Raw genomic sequence first — 22,163 nt, 5'->3', positions numbered from 1 at the left:
AATGTAACAATTGAAATTTGAGGCAGGTTGGCAAACATTTTTTTTTTTTTTTACACTTAATCAAAATGGTCTAAAGGCTCATGTTTAAACTACAGAACCCTAAAGAATAAGAATCCATAACACAACCTCATTTACCCAAGTCAGGTCTTGGCTCACTTATAACCTGTCCTAACAATTCCAATTGGAATGAATGCACAAGAATGAGAAGGCCCACAACAAGAAGATCTGTTACCATGATCACAGAAAGCTACAAACCCATGCATTCATCTTTATTTGAACATCCAACAGATGTTAAAATGACTACATGCAGGCTAGCCCCTTTTTAAAAATGTCATTTTAAAATACTTAGAAATGCATGGGGACACTACATTGCTATATTATGTGCAATTATAATAAAATGATGCAGATGTCTGCATTTGCTTCTTCGGATTTGGGAAGCAGCCATCCTTGATTTGTGACGTCGTCATTTAGGGACACTGGAAGGGTGAAGAAGTACACGGAGATTTCTTAATAATCACCATCCTTTTCCTCGCGGCTGCAATTTAACCCATTCAATAACCAAGAAGGGATAGACTGCACAGGACAGTCGTCATTTTAATTGAGATTTCCTTTGGTATAAATCCACAAAATGTACACATCCATTTTTTTTTTTTTAAAAGCAAGCCACCCCCCTCCCTGCCCCCGCAAAAAAACAGATGAACTCCCATATTGTTAGTATTCTAACCCCTGTCCCCTTAGTATATAGTATATCCTGCTCGTTGGAGATAACCCATTTAATATGAAAAATTATTATTTACTCTAGCTTCCGAGGTAACCATCGTAACCTTTAGACGGCACGGAACTCCAGGGAGTGCCTCATCTTACCCTTCCGGCCACTTGATATTTCACACACTTCTACCTTCTGAAAAGAGCATCAGATTTTAACCATACAAACAGTGCCAGAAAAGGAGGAGAAGAGGAGAGAACAAAGTAAGAAAGGAAAAAAAAAAAAAAATGGTTGATCAGTGCAGACTGCTGCTTTAACATGTAAAGGTGATTTTAGAAAGGGTGTAGCCTGCCCAATGCAGGCATACATAGAAAGCATATCTTTTACATTAGTCAATAGTCGCAATGATGCTGAAATCAACACTGAACAATTTCAGGTGAAAAAAGTTTTTTCAGGTAGGCCAATTATTATCTCTCTTTATCTTAACGTGAATTCACCAAGCACCGATGCAGCCCAAACCGGCTTTACATACCAATCAAGTCAATGTGTGAACGCCAGATCAGAGTGCAGCACCCTTACATCGAAAACTTATTGAAAGCCAACCTATGTCCATAATATCATTAAAATACTCTCTGAACATATCCATTGCCTGCATTCCCAAATGAGAGAACGTAGGCCACTGTACATTTCTTCAATTGGCCCTCTACCTAGATCAAACCATACTTCGCCCCCAATTATTATTCATTTGTTTATAAAAAGGTTAGCAATTTAAATAAATACGAAAGTTGCCTAATAACAAGCCATATGTCTGAATAGTAAACAAGGGCAGAAGATCACGAGTAGAGAATCTGCGATATCGGGGAGATGACGAGACAGCTTTCTATCAGTGACCACGATGATCATGTTTGTTGTGGTCTGCCAATATATTTATAGTTTTTTTGTGTGTGTCAAAACCAGCACACTAAAAAAAAAAAATATATCTACAGAACTGATGAGCTCTGGGGTTTAGGGAAAATGTCAAAATTCCCAGGCAGGATTGTGGCTTTCAATGCGTTATGTAGTTCGAAAGGGCAGAAACCGAACACTAAAAAAAAGTCTAAACTTCGCCCCATTTTTATGTCTATATTGGCCATGTACTAACCACAAGTAACTTCCCTTAAATCTGTCGAAACCTGAAACACGCTCTGTGAACAGGCCCTAACAGACTAAAAAATGCCTTCCTGTCAGCTAGGAAATAACTACTCAAATATTTGCACACACTGTGAGAAAAAGAATAAAAGGCTTTCTTGGCAGAACTGAAAAACCTGCTTTACTCTGACTGACTGGAGTTGTTCCTCCCAAAACACAAGTGAAAGGCCCAACTTCCTCATTCACACACGTTTATTACATGCAATCAGAGTTCGCTTTGACCTTTCCTTTTGATCTGTTGAACATTTCATATAATCTCAAATTTGAGAACATATTTCAAAATATATGTACCTTGTCTCTTTTTATGGCAATATATGAGGTGCTGCTGTCTCCTCCTGCAACAATGGGGGTTAACTAAAAATGACATTGTAAGGCATGCAAACTGTGATCACACAGTGTAGCAAATACAACAAAAAAAATATGTAACAAGAAAAATATTTTTAAAAAACGGCAAACTATTTCTTATTTCATCCTTAAACGTTTATTCTTGGAAGTGCAAAAATTGACATTTTGGGCCTAAAATGTATCTTTTTTTACATGATACAGAGGGGGGGGATTCTAAACCTCTCTGTGTGGCCAATCAGGCTGTGTTCATGACGAAATTTCCCCTTTACTTCAATTGGCACATTCGTCAGTTGGGGAAATGTTAGGCGTCAGAGATTTTCCATCCCTGATATGGATAACCCCCATAGTCTTTTTGTCTTAATCCAAACGCTTTCATAATTCTTGACTTATGTCATTCTGATTGCAATTCTCTAATTTCAGGTCTTTGAATAATAACCATGATTTCCATCCCCTTGTCTTTCAGACTCCCACATCTCATTTTTTTATTAATTCAACAAGCCCTAATACATCTACATATACAAAATAAATAAACATTAAAATCAATTCCTAAAATCTATTTTACCTACAGTATACTTCTCTTCTTTTGTTCTAACTTTACCATTCTAACTTTTACAACAATGTAGAACCATCTCAAACACTGGGTTCCTTCTTTAATAAAAAAATAAATAAAAATAAAAATCTGCAAAACACAGAACAATTATTTCATATTCAGCTACTACTCTACATGATAATCAGTGAAAACTAAATATAAAAAACACAAGTTCTGATGCAATACTGTATGTTGAACAATTTATTAGCCGAGTGCCAGAAAGTACAGTAAACGTGCGTTAGGCCTTGGTCCCGCTGCGTCCGGTGGCGCGTGCGGCCGCGTGCGCCACAGCCCCTTACCTGCACTCTGTTGGTCCCCGCTGCCTCCTCCCTCCGTGGCTTGCTACGTGCTGTGACGCGTCAGCCGGCCAGCGCTACCAGAAGAAGGTCTTCTGGAGCGTTGACGCGTCACGTGGTGCGCGTGTGAGCCAATGAGGAAGTGAGCAGGAGAGGAGCTCGTAGGGAGGCGGCCTGGTTTTTTTTTGCCTGCTCAGTTTAATTCAGGAGGAGGGAGCCTGGCCTCCGGGCTCTTGCACACCGGAGGAGGGGAGGGGGGTACGAACGGAAGGACCCTCCGTTCAAACCACGCCCCCCCACCCGCTCAAACCACGCCCCCCACCCGCTCAAACCACGCCCCCCACCGCTACGGCTCCCGCTCCCTACAGACCGCAGATAGCGGTCTGTGCCTCTCAGCGCGCTACCTGCATGCAGTGCGGGCGCGCTGACTGAGGGAGCGGGGCCTTAGCCTTAAGAAACTCCAAAAAACACATTTAAAAGATTGGTAGTCCACTCACTCAAGTTTGTATGCCCATTGTTTTTATTTTATTTGTAATAAACTTTGTTTAAGAGTGTATAATTGGTCGGTCACATACTGTACATATATATTTCCTTACTTTCCATAAACTTACAAAATCTTAACAGTATGAAAATTAAATAAACAGTGGAGATATTTGCCAAGAAATGTCGAAGGTCATCTAACATCATTTAACAGACAGCACTGTTATGGCCCCATGTTGCTTCCCTTTAAATTTATCATTGCCATGGTCTTGTATGCAACCCTGATTCCTGCAACTTTGAAACGCACGATCTCCTCAGAAAAGTATTAATCCTACAAAGCCCATACATCGTTTTGGGGCTTGTCACTTGCCTATTCAGAGCTTGGCCTACAAGATAAAAAAATTAAATATATTTGACATCATGATTACGACATGTAACAAAGTGTACAGAATGTGTAACATGGGTGAGCGGTTTCCCTTTATTGGAACATCAATATTTCTTGGGAGACTGGGAGATCACGTTCAAAGGCATGCTGGTTAATGGACAACTTCTGGTTTAATAGCAAGGTAGACACGCTGTCTTTCAGTTACAACTCACTTTCAGAGACATTCAGCATAATACAGGCAGTTAGTTTTAGGTTAAATTGAAAACCCATTGAAAGACCAGTTTATTTGGGCTTTCAATAAAACCACATTCTCAATCAGATTACAATATACAGTGCAGAAGGCATCTTGATTACATATCAATACTTCTTTCAATTGCATTTTCAAGCACAGGAAGCTAGAACGGTCATGTAAGATAATGTCCTAAAATATCATGCAAAATACAGTAGCTGAATACAATAGTGCGCATGTTATACAGTAGTTGAATACAATAGTGCGCATGTTATACAGTAGCTGAATACAATGGTGCGCATGTTATACAGCAGCTGAATACAATAGTGCGCATGTTATACAGTAGTTGAATACAATAGTGCGCATGTTATACAGTAGTTGAATACAATAGTGCGCATGTTATACAGTAGTTGAATACAATAGTGCGCATGTTATACAGTAGTTGAATACAATAGTGCGCATGTTATACAGTAGCTGAATACAATAGTGCGCATGTTATACAGTAGCTGAATACAATAGTGCGCATGTTATACAGTAGTTGAATACAATAGTGCGCATGTTATACAGTAGTTGAATACAATAGTGCGCATGTTATACAGTAGCTGAATACAATAGTGCGCATGTTATACAGTAGTTGAATACAATAGTGCGCATGTTATACAGTAGCTGAATACAATAGTGCGCATGTTATACAGTAGTTGAATACAATAGTGCGCATGTTATACAGTAGCTGAATACAATAGTGCGCATGTTATACAGTAGCTGAATACAATAGTGCGCATGTTATACAGTAGCTGAATACAATGGTGCGCATGTTATTCAGTAGTTGAATACAATAGTGCGCATGTTATACAGTAGTTGAATACAATAGTGCGCATGTTATACAGTAGTTGAATACAATAGTGCGCATGTTATACAGTAGTTGAATACAATAGTGCGCATGTTATACAGTTGCTGAATACAATGGTGCGCATGTTATACAGTAGCTGAATACAATAGTGTGCATGTTATACAGTAGTTGAATACAATAGTGCGCATGTTATACAGTAGCTGAATACAATAGTGCGCTTGTTATACAGTAGCTGAATACAATGGTGCGCATGTTATACAGTAGCTGAATACAATAGTGCGCATGTTATACAGTAGTTGAATACAATAGTGCGCATGTTATACAGTAGTTGAATACAATAGTGCGCATGTTATACAGTAGCTGAATACAATGGTGCGCATGTTATACAGCAGCTGAATACAATAGTGCGCATGTTATACAGTAGTTGAATACAATAGTGCGCATGTTATACAGTAGTTGAATAGAATAATGCGCATGTTATACAGTAGTTGAATACAATAGTGCGCATGTTATACAGTAGCTGAATACAATAGTGCGCATGTTATTCAGTAGTTGAATACAATAGTGCGCATGTTATACAGTAGTTGAATACAATAGTGCGCATGTTATACAGTAGTTGAATACAATAGTGCGCATGTTATACAGTTGCTGAATACAATGGTGCGCATATTATACAGTAGCTGAATACAATAGTGCGCATGTTATACAGTAGTTGAATACAATAGTGCGCATGTTATACAGTAGCTGAATACAATAGTGCGCTTGTTATACAGTAGCTGAATACAATGGTGCGCATGTTATACAGTAGCTGAATACAATGGTGCGCATGTTATACAGTAGCTGAATACAATAGTGCGCATGTTATACAGTAGTTGAATACAATAGTGCGCATGTTATACAGTAGTTGAATACAATGGTGCGCATGTTATACAGTAGCTGAATACAATAGTGCGCATGTTATACAGTAGTTGAATACAATAGTGCGCATGTTATACAGTAGTTGAATACAATGGTGCGCATGTTATACAGTAGCTGAATACAATAGTGCGCATGTTATACAGCAGCTGAATACAATGGTGCGCATGTTATACAGTAGTTGAATACAATAGTGCGCATGTTATACAGTAGCTGAATACAATGGTGCGCATGTTATACAGCAGCTGAATACAATGGTGCGCATGTTATACAGTAATTGAATACAATGGTGCGCATGTTATACAGTAGTTGAATACAATAGTGCGCATGTTATACAATGGTTTAATACAATAGTGCGCATGTTATACAGTAGTTGAATACAATAGTGCGCATGTTATACAGTAGTTGAATACAATAGTGCGCATGTTATACAGTAGTTGAATACAATAGTGCGCATGTTATACAGTAGCTGAATACAATAGTGCGCATGTTATACAGTAGCTGAATACAATAGTGCGCATGTTATACAGTAGTTGAATACAATAGTGCGCATGTTATACAGTAGTTGAATACAATAGTGCGCATGTTATACAGTAGTTGAATACAATAGTGCGCATGTTATACAGTAGTTGAATACAATAGTGCGCATGTTATACAGTAGTTGACTACAATAGTGCGCATGTTATACAGTAGTTGAATACAATAGTGCGCATGTTATACAGTAGCCGAATACAATAGTGCGCATGTTATACAGTAGCCGAATACAATAGTGCGCATGTTATACAGTAGCCGAATACAATAGTGCGCATGTTATACAGTAGCCGAATACAATAGTGCGCATGTTATACAGTAGCCGAATACAATAGTGCGCATGCTATACAGTAGCCGAATACAATAGTGCGCATGCTATACAGTAGCCGAATACAATAGTGCGCATGTTATACAGTAGCCGAATACAATAGTGCGCATGTTATACAGTAGCCGAATACAATAGTGCGCATGTTATACAGTAGCCGAAAACAATAGTGCGCATGTTATACAGTGGTTGAATACAATAGTGCGCATGTTATACAGTGGTTGAATACAATAGTGCGCATGTTATACAGTGGTTGAATACAATAGTGCGCATGTTATACAGTGGTTGAATACAATAGTGCGCATGTTATACAGTGGTTGAATACAATAGTGTGCATGTTATACAGTAGCTGAATACAATAGTGCGCATGTTATACAGCAGCTGAATACAATGGTGCGCATGTTATACAGTAGTTGAATACAATAGTGCGCATGTTATACAGTAGCTGAATACAATGGTGCGCATGTTATACAGCAGCTGAATACAATGGTGCGCATGTTATACAGTAATTGAATACAATGGTGCGCATGTTATACAGTAATTGAATACAATGGTGCGCATGTTATACAGTAGTTGAATACAATAGTGCGCATGTTATACAGTAGTTGAATACAATAGTGCGCATGTTATACAGTAGTTGAATACAATAGTGCGCATGTTATACAGTAGTTGAATACAATAGTGCGCATGTTATACAGTAGCTGAATACAATAGTGCGCATGTTATACAGTAGCTGAATACAATAGTGCGCATGTTATACAGTAGTTGAATACAATAGTGCGCATGTTATACAGTAGTTGAATACAATAGTGCGCATGTTATACAGTAGTTGAATACAATAGTGCGCATGTTATACAGTAGTTGAATACAATAGTGCGCATGTTATACAGTAGTTGACTACAATAGTGCGCATGTTATACAGTAGTTGAATACAATAGTGCGCATGTTATACAGTAGCCGAATACAATAGTGCGCATGTTATACAGTAGCCGAATACAATAGTGCGCATGTTATACAGTAGCCGAATACAATAGTGCGCATGTTATACAGTAGCCGAATACAATAGTGCGCATGTTATACAGTAGCCGAATACAATAGTGCGCATGCTATACAGTAGCCGAATACAATAGTGCGCATGCTATACAGTAGCCGAATACAATAGTGCGCATGTTATACAGTAGCCGAATACAATAGTGCGCATGTTATACAGTAGCCGAATACAATAGTGCGCATGTTATACAGTAGCCGAAAACAATAGTGCGCATGTTATACAGTGGTTGAATACAATAGTGCGCATGTTATACAGTGGTTGAATACAATAGTGCGCATGTTATACAGTGGTTGAATACAATAGTGCGCATGTTATACAGTGGTTGAATACAATAGTGTGCATGTTATACAGTAGTTGAATACAATTGTGCGCATGTTATACAGTAGTTGAATACAATAGTGCGCATGTTATACAGTAGTTGAATACAATAGTGCGCATGTTATACAGTAGTTGAATACAATAGTGCGCATGTTATACAGTAGTTGAATACAATAGTGCGCATGTTATACAGTAGTTGAATACAATAGTGCGCATGTTATACAGTAGTTGAATACAATAGTGCGCATGTTATACAGTAGTTGAATACAAAAGTGCGCATGTTATACAGTAGTTGAATACAATAGTGCGCATGTTATACAGTAGCGCGCATGTTATACAGTAGCTGAATACAATAGTGCGCATGTTATACAGTAGCTGAATACAATAGTGCGCATGTTATACAGTAGCTGAATACAATAGTGCGCATGTTATACAGTAGTTGAATACAATAGTGCGCATGTTATACAGTAGTTGAATACAATAGTGCGCATGTTATACAGTAGTTGAATACAATAGTGCGCATGTTATACAGTAGTTGAATACAATAGTGCGCATGTTATACAGTAGTTGAATACTGTACAATGGTGCGCATGTTATACAGTAGTTGAATACAATAGTGCGCATGTTATACAGTAGCTGAATACAATAGTGCGCATGTTATACAGTAGTTGAATACAATAGTGCGCATGTTATACAGTAGCTTAATACAATAGTGTGCATGTTATACAGTAGCTGAATACAATAGTGCGCATGTTATACAGTAGCTGCAAACTTAAAAATATATATTTTCTGGATAAGGGAAGAATGAATATTAAAAATAAGAATAATCGAATAGAATGACAGCCTAAAACTCCATACTCACGTTGATGTGGATTCAACGGTCTCTCAAATTCCTAAACATAATTACAAACGTATGACAACTTCTCAATACACAAAGCGCAAAATAAATGTTGCAAACACCAAGATATTGCAAAATATACCGATATGAAAACAGTGAGCACTATAACCCAGGAAGGGATTAGCAGACAACGACAACATTTCTCATTTCACTGTTGGATAAAATCTATTAGACTGGGGCCCTCCTCCCACAATGTCCTTTGAAGACATGTGGAACAATGGCAAATATAATCTTTATCTATATTGGCTCGATTCTAAATTCAATTAGGGTCATTTCTATACACTTTACCAGTTCCCCGGAGAAAATCATTCAAAGTTTAATCATAAAAGTATTTTAGATAAGAAAAAAAGAAAGAATGGCCAAATTCAATGATGGAAGAAGGATTGTACAAAGTTTCGCTCAAACATTGCGATCAAATAGAAAAATAAATTGGTAAACGTCAGTGTATATATAGCCTACGCTTTTTTTCTTTTTACTTTATGGAAAGCGTGCCATTGCAGTTCAGGAATAACATGCACACTAGCAGGAATCGGCAATAAATCTTTACTATAACCACAGATAGTATGAATGGTGCAGTTCAGGCATTAATGGTGCAGCTCAGGCAAAGTGTGTGATTTTTCATTGTGGGCATCTAATGCGTTATTTCAGTAAAAGTTCCTTTGTATGAAAATCGTGACAAATGATGCAAAAGAGAATAAGGCAGAGTCCCCGGTAGTCACGGGGTCGCTTGCGCCACAGCACAACCCTCTATGGGGCAGGCCCCAGTGACTGTGTGTGTGTGGGCGCGCAAAGCGCTGTAATGCGTACGCTGGCAGGGAAGACAATAAATGTGTCGTCACGTTGCAGCGGGCAGCCAATGGCAGGGCAGATATGCGCTGTCATGGCTCAGCCCTCCTGCGCTCCCCCCAGACCACCGATCGCGGCTGTAGTCGCTGCACGTGCTGCCAGGCGCGCATGCAGTCGAGAGGACCGGGGCCATAGCATTAGGCAAAGTATTTTTATAGGCCCGTGATATGGCCAATTTGTTGTAGAGTTGAAGAGTACTTTACTCTTCTCTGATTCTAGTGAATTACTGGTGGGAAATTTTTATTTAAAAAAAAAAAAAAAACATGGAGCAATGACATTTTTCCTCTGCTTCATTCTTGACCGATTATGGACACCAGATTTGGAGTCAAATGATTCTAGATCAGCCGAAGCGGCCACTTGGACTGATACAGAATAAGTCCCTAAGAAATGAGAAAGCCATAGGTCTGAGTACCCACAACAAAAAGCTTTGGTTTGAATGCAGTGCAGAGCAGCATGAATTTTCAGGAATGTTATCTGAAGGAGGAACCGCAGGAAGATATATGATGCGGTTTGTTATACATGTACAAAAAGGAACACAGAAAAGTACTAATAAACAAATATGGTATATCTGCACAACGCATGCTACTTACAGTATGTTAGAAGCTCAAACGGTGAAAAAAATGCAGAAGAGCTTCCAAAGACGGTGATTAATTCCCTGTGCAATGCCACACTTGAGGCAGTTTGCATCTGTGCAAATAACTGTACATAGGAGGTTGGGCTTTCCAAAATGCAATTACAAGATTAAAACCCTAACGAAGCACAAGTTAATCAATTTAACACATGCTTTTTATGTGTGATAATTTTACAAAGACACTGCAATTTTAATAAAGCATTTTGCATTGTTGGCAACACCTTGCTGGCACGTTCTCATTCAGGAATGTGGGTCACACGTACGGAACTTTGCAGAGGTTTTACTGTCAAAGTTGTGTTCACAAGCAGCTCAGTCAACCAATTCACAATACGCAAAGCTAGTAACTCCAAACTTTAAATTATTTTGGAAAAAAAAAAAAGAAGCTACTTTGGTTGACCTCTATCTCGGGAGCTCTGATAAACAGCCGTAAGCATCTGCTTTGTAACTCATGAGTTATCAGCCATAATTACATTGTGTAATCCCTGGAGGGTATGGGTGTGCATTGCAGAGCATTACTTCATTACATTTATGCATTGGTTCAGTGGTTCTCAAACCTCTCGTTGGGGGTAATCACATCACATTTTAGAACTAATCAATACATTTACACACGTGTACGCACTCGATTTGCATTTGACATCGGAGATTGGTTGGTTACCCCAAAAATTAGGCCTGGCTCAGGGGTAGCATAGAGGTAGGAGAACCAGTACAATGGTTCTCAGAAGTTACAAAAAGCTCTTTATCAAGCCGACTAAATCAACATCATGCGTTCCATTAGTCACATAGGTTTACGCCTTCTACACCTTGGCGGTTTAGATTGAGGTACAACACAAAGATAAGTAACGGAAAGAAAAATTACATTTCATACATTTCATTTTAATGTGTCAAGGGACCCCTGATCTAACCCTTCCTATTACTGTATCACATAACCACTGTCCAATTCAGTTCTGCTAATGCAAACCAATCTCAGGCCAGGTCCCCACTGGCTACTGCAGCGCCCGCTGTGGCGGACGCTGCAGGGACAGGAGCCGCCCCACAATGTGGCCGGGCCCGCTGCGAGGGGGGGCCGCTGCGCTGCGCCGAGAGAAACTCCTGCTCTCAAGAAAATTGAGAGCAGGACTCGCGACGGAGTGCCAGGCCACGCCTCCCGGCGGTTCAGCCAATGAGGGTGAACCTGCCAGGTGACGTCACGGCTGCGCCCCCATCATGCCCCCCCCTCTTAGCTCTCTGTAGACCGGGTAATTCGGCTGCACGTGCCGCCTGCCTCACAGACGCGCAGGCACTGGGGCCATAGCCTGTTGTAAAGGTATAGATTGCACAATGTCTGGTCAGGTACAGACAAATGAACAATACAAAACTAGGTAGGGCCGGTGTGTTGAAGAGAAAAAAAAAAACACCAAATCATGTTTTCTATTAGTATGAAGCAATCAAGGGAAGGATGCGGAAGTTTTGAAATACTTAGCAAATATAAAATACTGCTTTACTATTGTAGCAGAGTCCCCCTCCTTACCTCCAGTGAAGGGGGAACTCTGCTGGTTCGGCCGGAGCTCTGCGCGATCGAGGCAAGCGACGGCCATTTGTAAAACTATTGCACATGCGTGAGACGCGAGGAGTGCAGTGGCCATCTTGCAGGTGGCGCCACAGGCTGCATTGCGCATGCAATGTGGTGGCCATCTTGGAGGTGACGCTCTGAGCAGAATGTGCATGCGCGAGAGAGGGTCAGGAAGATGGAGGAGGAGGATATCCTCCGCGGGACAAGAGCCCGCGAGGTAGTTGCATAGGAGCCAGCAAGGGAACAGGTAGTGTCCAGGGGGCAGTGCCTCCTGGACTAGGCCTCGTCCCTTAGGCCCTGAGCCAATTCAGTGACGTGTTGGAGGGAAGGCCCCAGTTAGGGACGCTCCTCTTACATTACATTAGTGCTGTTGCGCCGGTGATCGGGTGGCCACGCGGCGCACTGCGATCTGGGACCAGGCCACAGGACTCGGAGACATTCCGGTGAGACACTCCAGCGGGAGCTCACCCCACGAGGCGGACCAGGACCCTAAGGAGTGAGAGGATTGGTGTCGGAGGCCCCGCGGCGTGGGACCAGACTGATCTTTGATCCGCCTGCCACACCTGGGTACAGGAGTGCCCAGGAAGGTATACACGTGCACCAAGCAGAATTGGTAAATGAAAGTTATACAATTACCGGTGCTCCTGCGAGTGAGTGGAAGCCTGCAGAAACTTCAGCAGTCTATGAAGATGTTTCAACCTGGTGGTCTTTATCAAGTGAACTGAAGTGGCACTTCAGTTCACTTGATAAAGACCACTAGGTCAAAACGTTGTGTTTCTGGCTTAAAATTAATTAGATTATTGACAAATCCGTTGTGCTTTGCGTTGCCCATCTTCATGTACTTGCTGGGACAGGACACCGGGGGTACTGGTGCCACAGCACCCTCAGTACTTTGGGGGAACTACCACGTGTTGGGGCATTGGGTGTACATTGTGGGTACAGTTATTATTGCTATTGCATGTGTGTTCAGTAAACATTTGTTATATACCTTGTGTGTGTATTGTTCACTACTGTGATTGGATCCGTTAAAGGTGTTATCCTGCTAACGCTGGGATCCCTCATAGGTGGAGGCGCTGCGCTACATGGAGAAAGAGCTCACCCCAGGCTCCCAGTGGCGGAGGCTTAGGCCTCCTGTGAGCAACAGGTATAGCAGCACGCGTAGTTTCCTTTAGGCATAGGGGAAGGGGGCTACACTGTTATGTGCATAATAGCTTTCAAGATTTATATTTGTACGCTGTAGTAAGCCTGTTATCCAACTTGATAAACAGGCAAGCACTTCTGTGATGACATTATCTGACTCATCAAAACTGCAGTATGCTTCATTTTTTTTTTTTTAAGCAACACCACTGCCTTATCCTGTGTTACCCAATTAATAAAGCTGTAGCCTTAATTATTTCAGATGTTCTCCAGGAGAAATATTGATGTAAAAACTCCTATCTCAAAAAGACTATTGTAGACTTTCTAAATCTCCATGCTTTATAACTCCACCCTGAAAATTGTAAATTTGGAATTAATGTCATTCCTTCCTTAGTTGGTGTAAGCCCTTAACAAGCTCTAATGTAGATACTATGCATTGCTTATTTTGTCATATTTAGGTCTTTGTGCCTACATTTGAATAGTTATTAAACTCATTCTCAATTGTCAAAGAAAATGTTCAAAATAGTACAGTATGTTGCAATGCTTTCACTTTATATTGACTTCCCAAAACAAAGTACTGTAAATTGAAGGGAATCAGAAAGACTTAGGGGTTTATTCTATATCCGTCAAAACGGGCTGTTATTTGTCAAACTTCCAATTTAAGTGAAAAGGGGAATTTGGGTAAAAATAAATGAATAAAATAGGCCTATCAATCATCTCAGCGGATATACATCCTCTCAGTTAGGTAGGACCCCATTCCAAAAGCACAGTGCGTTAAACATCTGTCATTTCTCTATTAAACATTTACTGGTATAAAACAGTGGGATAAAATGGCACCATAAGTATCAAAAGGGTAAAGGGCCATATTACCAAGATGTGCTACTCCATAAAACAATTTAAAACTACTTAGTAAATATGGCCTTTGGAAGCCCATTCAAATGAATGGGTAGTAAAGGGTCTTCATGCACACAAGGACCAGGAGACACCAAAGCATGGTATCGCGATCGATATTACATTAACTGCCTTTCATGCCAAATGCAGTCACCACCAGATCATGGACGAGATCATAGCAACTTCCAGTCAAGGTGTCTATGGAGTAGTGTTTATTAATAAATATGGACCCAAATCCCTGATATTTCTACCCTAGTTCAGTGGTGCTCAACTCCAGTCCTCAAGACACCCCGCCAGCAGGTCAGGTTTCAAGGATATCCCAGCTTCAGCACTGGCGCTGAAGCCGAGATATCCTTAAAACATGACCTGTGGGGGAGGAGAGGCTTGAGGACTGGAGTTGTGCACCACTGACCTAGGTGTTTACCAGGGAATATTTTCTACATAGAACAGACAATACCGTAGGGCTATTAGATTTTCTGAGCCCAACTTTTGAACACAAGAAACAATTTAATACAATGCTGTGCAATTTCCCTTTTATTGCCACGTCAAAAGAATTTGTTACATAGGACAGAACTACTGTATACTCCACCTTTCCTAGAATAATACAAGGAAATTGTTGCTTTTGGTGTGTTCCTGGCTCCTGAAAACCTGTGTTATGTGGAATTCATCATCTATGACAAGTCCCGTTCTCCCACTTACACAAAATCTATACATCAGTTTGCGCATTGGGGCACCAGAGTTACCATCAGATAACAGCTACTGAAATGGGAAACTTCATTTTACACCATAGCAACTTTTTAATAGGCATTACTGCTGGAGCTTTACATGTTAGTCTCTTTTGGGTATCTTGTTGCTGCTTCCGTGATATCCCTTCTGGTGATGCCCATGTTAAATTTACATTAAAGGGGTAATCACTCCTAGACCCAACGGCAATCTAATGCATTAGGGGTCGCATCTGGCAGTTTGCTGCCCTTTTAACACAAAACCGACACTAATAATAAGTATGTTTGCATACTTTTTTTAAAGTTAGTTTGTAAACATGGGGACTAGATACTTGGTAGTAGCCATAGGAAATGAAACTCCTCCCTTTTGTCCGATGTTACAGTGAGTTCAACAAGAGTTTGCACATCCAGAGCCCACTTTCTTGCTCTTATAAAGATAATGTGGGCAAAAGGTAAAGAAAACCCCCTGATTGACAAACACTTCCCCATTCAGAGGTGCCCAAGAAATTCAACTTGCTTATTAAAACTTCCAAAATAATGAAAGCAGCTATCCCATTGCGGTTTGCATGGTTAGATGTGTTTTGCCAATCAGACTTCAATTATTTACAATTATTTACAAAAGGTTGTTTTCTGGCTAGCGACCGTGGATTGTTCTTTCAGATGCTCTTAAAAAAGAGGGGAGCACTAGATAAATGGGAAGGTATACTACTTACCTGCATCTGTATGTGCGACTAAAGATCATCAGCAAGCATGTGACCAACATTTGAATAATTGATAGACAGATCTACAAAGTGGTGGTCCAATCAATTCATTACATGGATATTGCTGTATGTGACTGATTCAGGGTCAGATGAATACAGCATACATTATGAAGGAATTTCCATGGATACAGCAAGTATCCATATATTAAAAAAACAAAACCTATTCTTTTTAATCTCCTATTCATTATTTCAACCTTTAGGTGCACCGGACTTCAGAAAATAAATAAATGCTGTCTCTATATAAAATATATTGTTCTTTCCTTTCTACATTATGTACTGTATGCAACCTTATATTTCATTTCTAAAAATATGTACGTCTGTGTCCTGTATTGCTTTTAATCTCCTTACCTACACAAAAGGACATTCTTGCAATTGAAAATAATATTTTTTTCTATATGAAATGGCACTTTAAACACATTTTAAGAATATTTAGACTATTCAGTAATATCTTCCAATTCTTGCTGCTAAACCCCATTATTCCTTAGCATCCAACGGGCTGGGTGGGCCTTTTGTACATTGCTTTACAGCAAAAAGGGTTAGCTTTGGTATTGGGGTGTGTGGAATGTGACACTTGCAGCCCCCCTTAATGCACATTGGAATTTACTATTTCAAAATGGTGTGTTGAATGTTGAGACATTTACCATCCCCGTCATTTTTATTCACAAATGCAATTAGAATATACGTGCCCAGAGAGCTTTACAGAAATAAAATACAGAGAACATTTTTTTTTTTTTTTTAAATCAAAGAGAGGCAGGAAATGCAAATATAAAAAGAAAACACTGGGAGAGAAAAAAATGGAAAGAAAACCCTACCTCAAAGATACAATCTAAGAAGAATGCTGATATGCAGGCCTCATCCAGCATTGGAGAGGTTAAGGTCAGGAATTCAACAAAAGTCATAATAGAAAAATGTTGAATTCTGTCTCCGGAGGAGGCACCAATCTGAGGACATATTGACTGCAGGCTTTTCTCAAGTAATACAGCTTCCTCTAGGGCATACTTGATTCTCTTGGTGCAATATATCTTGCTGCGTTACAACAGTTGGTTATTAATCATTTTTTTTATTACAAGCTATAATACACTATATAAAAAACACTGGGTGCTAATAAAAAAAATAAAATTATATTTTCCTTCCCCCCCCATTAGGTAAATATGGTTTAGGGTGAAGGCATAACACAAAGCAATGGAATGTAACGTTATTGCTAGAATGATTACTGTTCTGGTAATATATATATATATATATATATATATATATATATATATATTATACATTAGGACTGATGCAGCTTCCAAACACTATTTAATACCTATTTAGATATTTATATAACAAAGTGACCATGCATCGTTTTTTATTTTACCAATACTGTACAAGTAAATCCCCCAATCCATACTAATCATTTATAGGAACCCACAGGCAGATATATGGTAAGCGTTTTGCTTTTCTCCCTACATAGGACTGTTGCATTACTGGAGTTTGATTACAAGAGGTTGGGATGGAAACACTAAATATAGTTTAAAAGGGGGACACGAGGAAAGGAAATGTTAAAGAAATAAGGCCACACGATGGGGACTGATCAACATACTGTCTACCACCCACATGCAGATGTATGTCATTTCTGCAGCAATGTTAAACTGTAGCAATCCAGTACTCGGGAATACTATGGAGGAGGCAGGAATGGGTTGTTTTTCTTCTATTTTTTTTTTAACCGGTGTTAGTTTCCATTTTGTACAGTGCACACAATCATCCCTAGTTTAGGGACTAAGCATCTGAGGTTGTAAGGGGAGGATCTAACACCACCCCACCCAATGCCAGGGTAATGAATAATTGCACTGCTGACTCAAAAGGGCTGCTACGTGACACTCATTTTCTTGAAGGGAAAAAAAAAATGATATTAGTCAGTGCATTATATTTTGATGTCGTGCATCAGTGAGGGGGGGGGGAATCTAAGTGCCGTGTGTGAAAATGAGGCTGTACATGTAATAATCACAGCCGTGTGACACATAACCCAGGTGCTAGTGTAGCCGGGGATCCAGAAGCAAAGAGGCATCGCCTCGACCTCGCTAAATATCCGAGATATGTAATGAAGGAGGAAGTGCAGATTGCGCAAGGTCTGTGCAGCCTCCAGTATTATTACTCCCACCCCCACCCCCCCCCCCCCCAAAAAATACTGCAATGTAACAAGCGCTCAGACTCACAGCTCATCCTGGGCAGCAGGACGCAGCCCCAACCCCCGATCCATATCCCTGTGAATAGCAGCACCACCGCGGTAAAGAAGGGCTTTTTTTTTGTTGTTGTTTTTTAATAAATAATATACATTATATTACACATACATATACACACAGATAGATTTGGCAACCGAAAGCCTCACTAAACACGTCCATTTTCTGCAGCTACTTACTTTTCACCGCCCTGTCCAACGTTGATAACTTGGGATCAATCGCCTTGTGTTCAGACATTTCCAGATCGAAGGGTGCACTTCTTGCAAGAAAAAGGAGGCTGTCAATAGATTATTTCTCTAAATCCGGGTTTGGATAAAGTTGTCCCTTTTTTTCCTTCTCTCCCTCTCTTTCCTTTTCAGATAGGGACTCGGCAGCAACCACAAAATAGCAACAACCCCACCAAAAAATTAAAAAAAAAAAAAATAGAGACACAGATTGCTGCAGTTAGCACTGAAATGCAACAGCCTATCTCTAGACAGAGACACTGCTACAGTGTATTCCCTGACTCTGCCTCTCTCTGCTTTACACGCTCTCACACACACACATACACACATACATACATACATGCAAAGGCACTACCGTATCACTAGCTCTACACCATCAGATCTCAACCTATCCTGAGCCAAGCTTGGGTTACAACTCATACCCCTCCCTTTGCTCCCTGTCGCTGTGCACTATTGGTTCAGCTGAGCCATCAATCAGTGGAAGGAACCCTTTCAGGTATTTTCCTCCCCCAGACCTCTCTGGTGTTACTATGGCTCTCTCTCTCTCCTTGTCACTTTGGCTGCAGACTAGGATGTGGAGGAGGAGTGGGAGGAGGAAACCACAGTGCTGGGAACAGCTTGGCAGGGAGAAGCCCCACTAATGATTCCTATGCAGCATGAGACAACTGGAGCAGGATGCCTGAGTGTCTGCATGCAAGATGTAAACTAGACATAGATTGGTGGCTCTAAAGGGACCCCGGATTGGCAGAAAACAATCCTCTCCTTATTGGCTAGCAGTAATGCCCAGCCCAGTGTGTTTTTCTGTCAGGTTATATGTGGGGGTGGGGGTGTGTTCATAACAAATATATTTAATACGGATGGGGTGCTGAGTGCGGCTATAGGGCTGATACATGTGGATTCCTAATTATGACATTGCTGACATTTGTTGCAGTAGATATCTCCTTTACTTAGTGCTGCTAGCAAAGATTACAAAAAATGTTGTTTGTTTACACAGCTGTTAGCTAGTGTAGGATACATTTTACCATGAACTGGGGTCACTGAGGACATTGGATCTTCAGCTACTGATGGGATGTGGGTGCAGACTTCAGTGAATGACGTTAAACACTGACTCAAATCTGTTAACACAAGAAATTTATATTTCAGGACACTACTATGTTCATCATGGCACATGATTACAATTATGTAGAAAGTGTGTTTTTTGTGTACAATTGGAATGAGTCAGCTTGACCAGTGTATAGATCATATATCAGAGGACATTCAAATGCCAAAGATATTAACCCATTAAACGTCACCACGTTGCTTTGCAATGCATGGCCAGCTCTGCTGCCACCATGGGTACCAAAGAATGGAAATGTCAATAATCCTTTACAGGAAATATGGCCACCGTCATTGCATTTGGAACATATGTGTGTTCCATTGGCCTCGCTGTTTTCGATTCTCTCTCTTGCCAGGCAGTGCCGCCAACAGAAATCATGGGGCCCAGGAGAAACTAAAGGTGTAGGCCCCCTCCTGTTAATCCCCCCACCCCACGGCATACTGTTGATACCTGAGAGGGGTGGGAGGGAGGGGGAGAATGAGATATGAGCCTGAGAGGGTAGGAGATAAGGACCTGGGACGGGTAGTTATGGACTTTGAGGAGAGGGGAGGTAAGGTGAGAGAGGAAGGAATTAGAGATAATGACGAAGAGGGGGGGTGGGGGGAATGGAGATGGAATAGAGCCGAATGTACCCATTGTCTACATGCTGCCCTGGAGGATTGAGGGGGCTTACAGGAGTGTGCCCATGGAGAGGCCTGTCAGGGGAGCCTCCCACGGCTAACACAATGCTGCCTCGACAGCCACCTCCAAGGACACCCTCCAGCAGGACTCCTCCGGCAACACCTTCCAGGAGGCCTTGTTTGCAGGGTTTGCCAGCAGGGCGCACAGGACAGGAGTTCCAGCTCTCTCACTATCTCGCCAGGACATAGCTTGTTGCTGTATTTCCCAAGACATAGGGGCCTATGTAATAATAATAATAACAACAACTTTATTTCATATAGCACATCTTTCCCGATGGGACTCAAAGCGCTTCACAATTAGGCCGCGTTTATAGTGGGCATGCGCGCGACGGAGCTCATGGCACAGCGCGTGCCTGCCGCTCGAGCGATTTGTGCTCTTTGGGTGTGCACGACAGGGAGGCGTGGCCGTGATGTTACGTGAGCTGTTCGCCCTCATTGGCTGAACCACGCACATGACCCAGCCGTCGCGCGAAAAGACAAAATAATTTGCCTGTTCAAAAATCTGCTGCGTGGTCGCGCGCACTGTGGGCAGCCTCATAGAGAAGAGGTCTTTTCACGCCGCACTCACACACGCGCCAACTATAAGTGCAGCCTTACAGTATAGTGAGCGCTACACAGCACATATGAATTTTACAGACACAATCCTTGCCCAGATGAGCTGTTGTAGCTAGGCTCACTGCTTACCTCTGCTGCGGGCAGACCTGGCTAGGTGTTGGGAGCCGCTCCGATGCTTCGGAGCTCCGCGGTGTACACGGCAAACAGGGTCGCCATCTTGCATCCTAGCGCATGCGCAGTAGATGCTCATGCATGTGCAGTGAGTAGTTGCGGCAGCCATGTTAGACACAGGCTCCACACGGGAATACAGGGGCTGCTCACCACATGGGAGACCACAGCCAATAGGGCTGTCGGAATCCCGAGGAAGGAGTTAGATAAATTTGGCGTGCTGAAGACCGCCAGTTGGAGAGAGGCAGCTGAAGAAGCAGGTAGTGTCCTGGTGCCAGTGGCTCCCAGACTAGGCCTAGAGTTGCCCTGTAGGCCCTGACTCCCTGTAGAGTGTGATTGCTACAGAGAAGGCCCATAGATAGGGACACTTCCCCTCAGCACTTAGGTGAGAAAGTGTTATCGCACCGGTGACGGACGCCATGTGGTGTGTGCGGCATGCGGTCAGGGACCAGACTACAGACAGCCTTAAGAGACATTAAGGGACACACTTCAGCTGGAGCTCCCTCAAGAGGCGGACACCTACGAACAGGAGACGATCCGCTAGACCGCGTCGTGGGACCACGTTGCGGTTCGGCGGATCTACTATCCCAAGTCGGCCTGGTCTGGCCGAAGACCAGGAAGGTACCCAACTTGCACCAATGGTCACACTCGGGGTAGTGCTACTCCACACACTTCGGATGGCTTACTCTGTGGACACCGGGGTGGTTAAGTGCCCAGGGCACCCTCAATACTTTGGTGGTTTCACCGGTTTCACTGGTTTCCCAGTGGCGGAGGATCAGGCCTCCTGTACGCAAGACAGGTATTCAACACACATAGTTCACTTAGTCTCGTGGAAAGGGGGATACACTTATAATCTATGCTTTTTTGGTGCATGAAGCACAGGGGGATAAAGTCACTTGCCCTAAGTTATAAGGAGCTGACACCGGGAACTGAACAAAAGGTTCCGCTGATTCAAACTCAATATCATTGTTTACTGAATCAGTGTCTTTACTCACTGAGCCACTGATTCTCTAAGATCATATTTCAATTTTTATGCTGTGTCAACATTTTAGTGCTAAATGTAGTCGAAACCTTACATAAAATGTGTTTTGTATGTAAGAAGGCTAGGGCCGGCCCTAGCCTTTGCGGGGCCCAAGGCGTCCCTTCTCCGGCAGTGTCGCTGCGTCATGATGTCACGGTGGCATGTGACATTACGTTGATGTCGTCATATGACGTCGGTCACCATGGCAACAAGACTACAGGAGGCGGCCTGCTCTGGAAAGGTAAGACCCCTCTCATAAAGGAACACACACCTCTCAGCCGATCTGGCGGCATTGCGTTTCCTCGTTTCCTCATCCAGTCAGAGCCGGGATCCAACTTCCACCTGTCCTCCTCGTCCTCCGTTGGCAGCAACATTACAATAAAAACACTAACACCTTAATTACCTTAGTGGTTAGTAACCACTATAGTAATTAAGGGCTTAACCCCCCCTCCCCCGGTCCCCACCTGGAAAACATGGATTGTAATAATTGCAATGAATGGGCAACCTATAAAAAAACACAAAATACAATACATTACAATGAAATAAAAACAAACATT

General features: G+C 41.8%; 1 protein-coding gene across 2 annotated transcripts in view; it reads right to left on the bottom strand.

The window, feature by feature from the left end:
- Nucleotides 1–18,728, bottom strand: part of PPP3CA (protein phosphatase 3 catalytic subunit alpha) — a 299,989-nt gene extending 281,261 nt beyond the window's left edge. Inside the window, exon 1 of one of the 2 annotated variants that reach the window (XM_075609145.1) lies at nucleotides 18,042–18,728. In XM_075609145.1, coding sequence (XP_075465260.1) covers nucleotides 18,042–18,099 — 58 coding nt within the window. In that variant the 5' untranslated portion in view covers nucleotides 18,100–18,728. The remainder of the gene's footprint in view (nucleotides 1–18,041) is intronic. The other variant, XM_075609155.1, reaches the window with a different exon arrangement.
- Between the last annotated feature and the right edge of the window lie 3,435 nt (nucleotides 18,729–22,163).

This window comes from Ascaphus truei, chromosome 1, assembly GCF_040206685.1.
Source record: "Ascaphus truei isolate aAscTru1 chromosome 1, aAscTru1.hap1, whole genome shotgun sequence".
Classification (NCBI taxonomy): Eukaryota; Metazoa; Chordata; class Amphibia; order Anura; family Ascaphidae; genus Ascaphus; species Ascaphus truei.
Note: the sequence above shows the minus strand (reverse complement) of the source record. Positions and strands in the feature narration are given on the sequence as shown.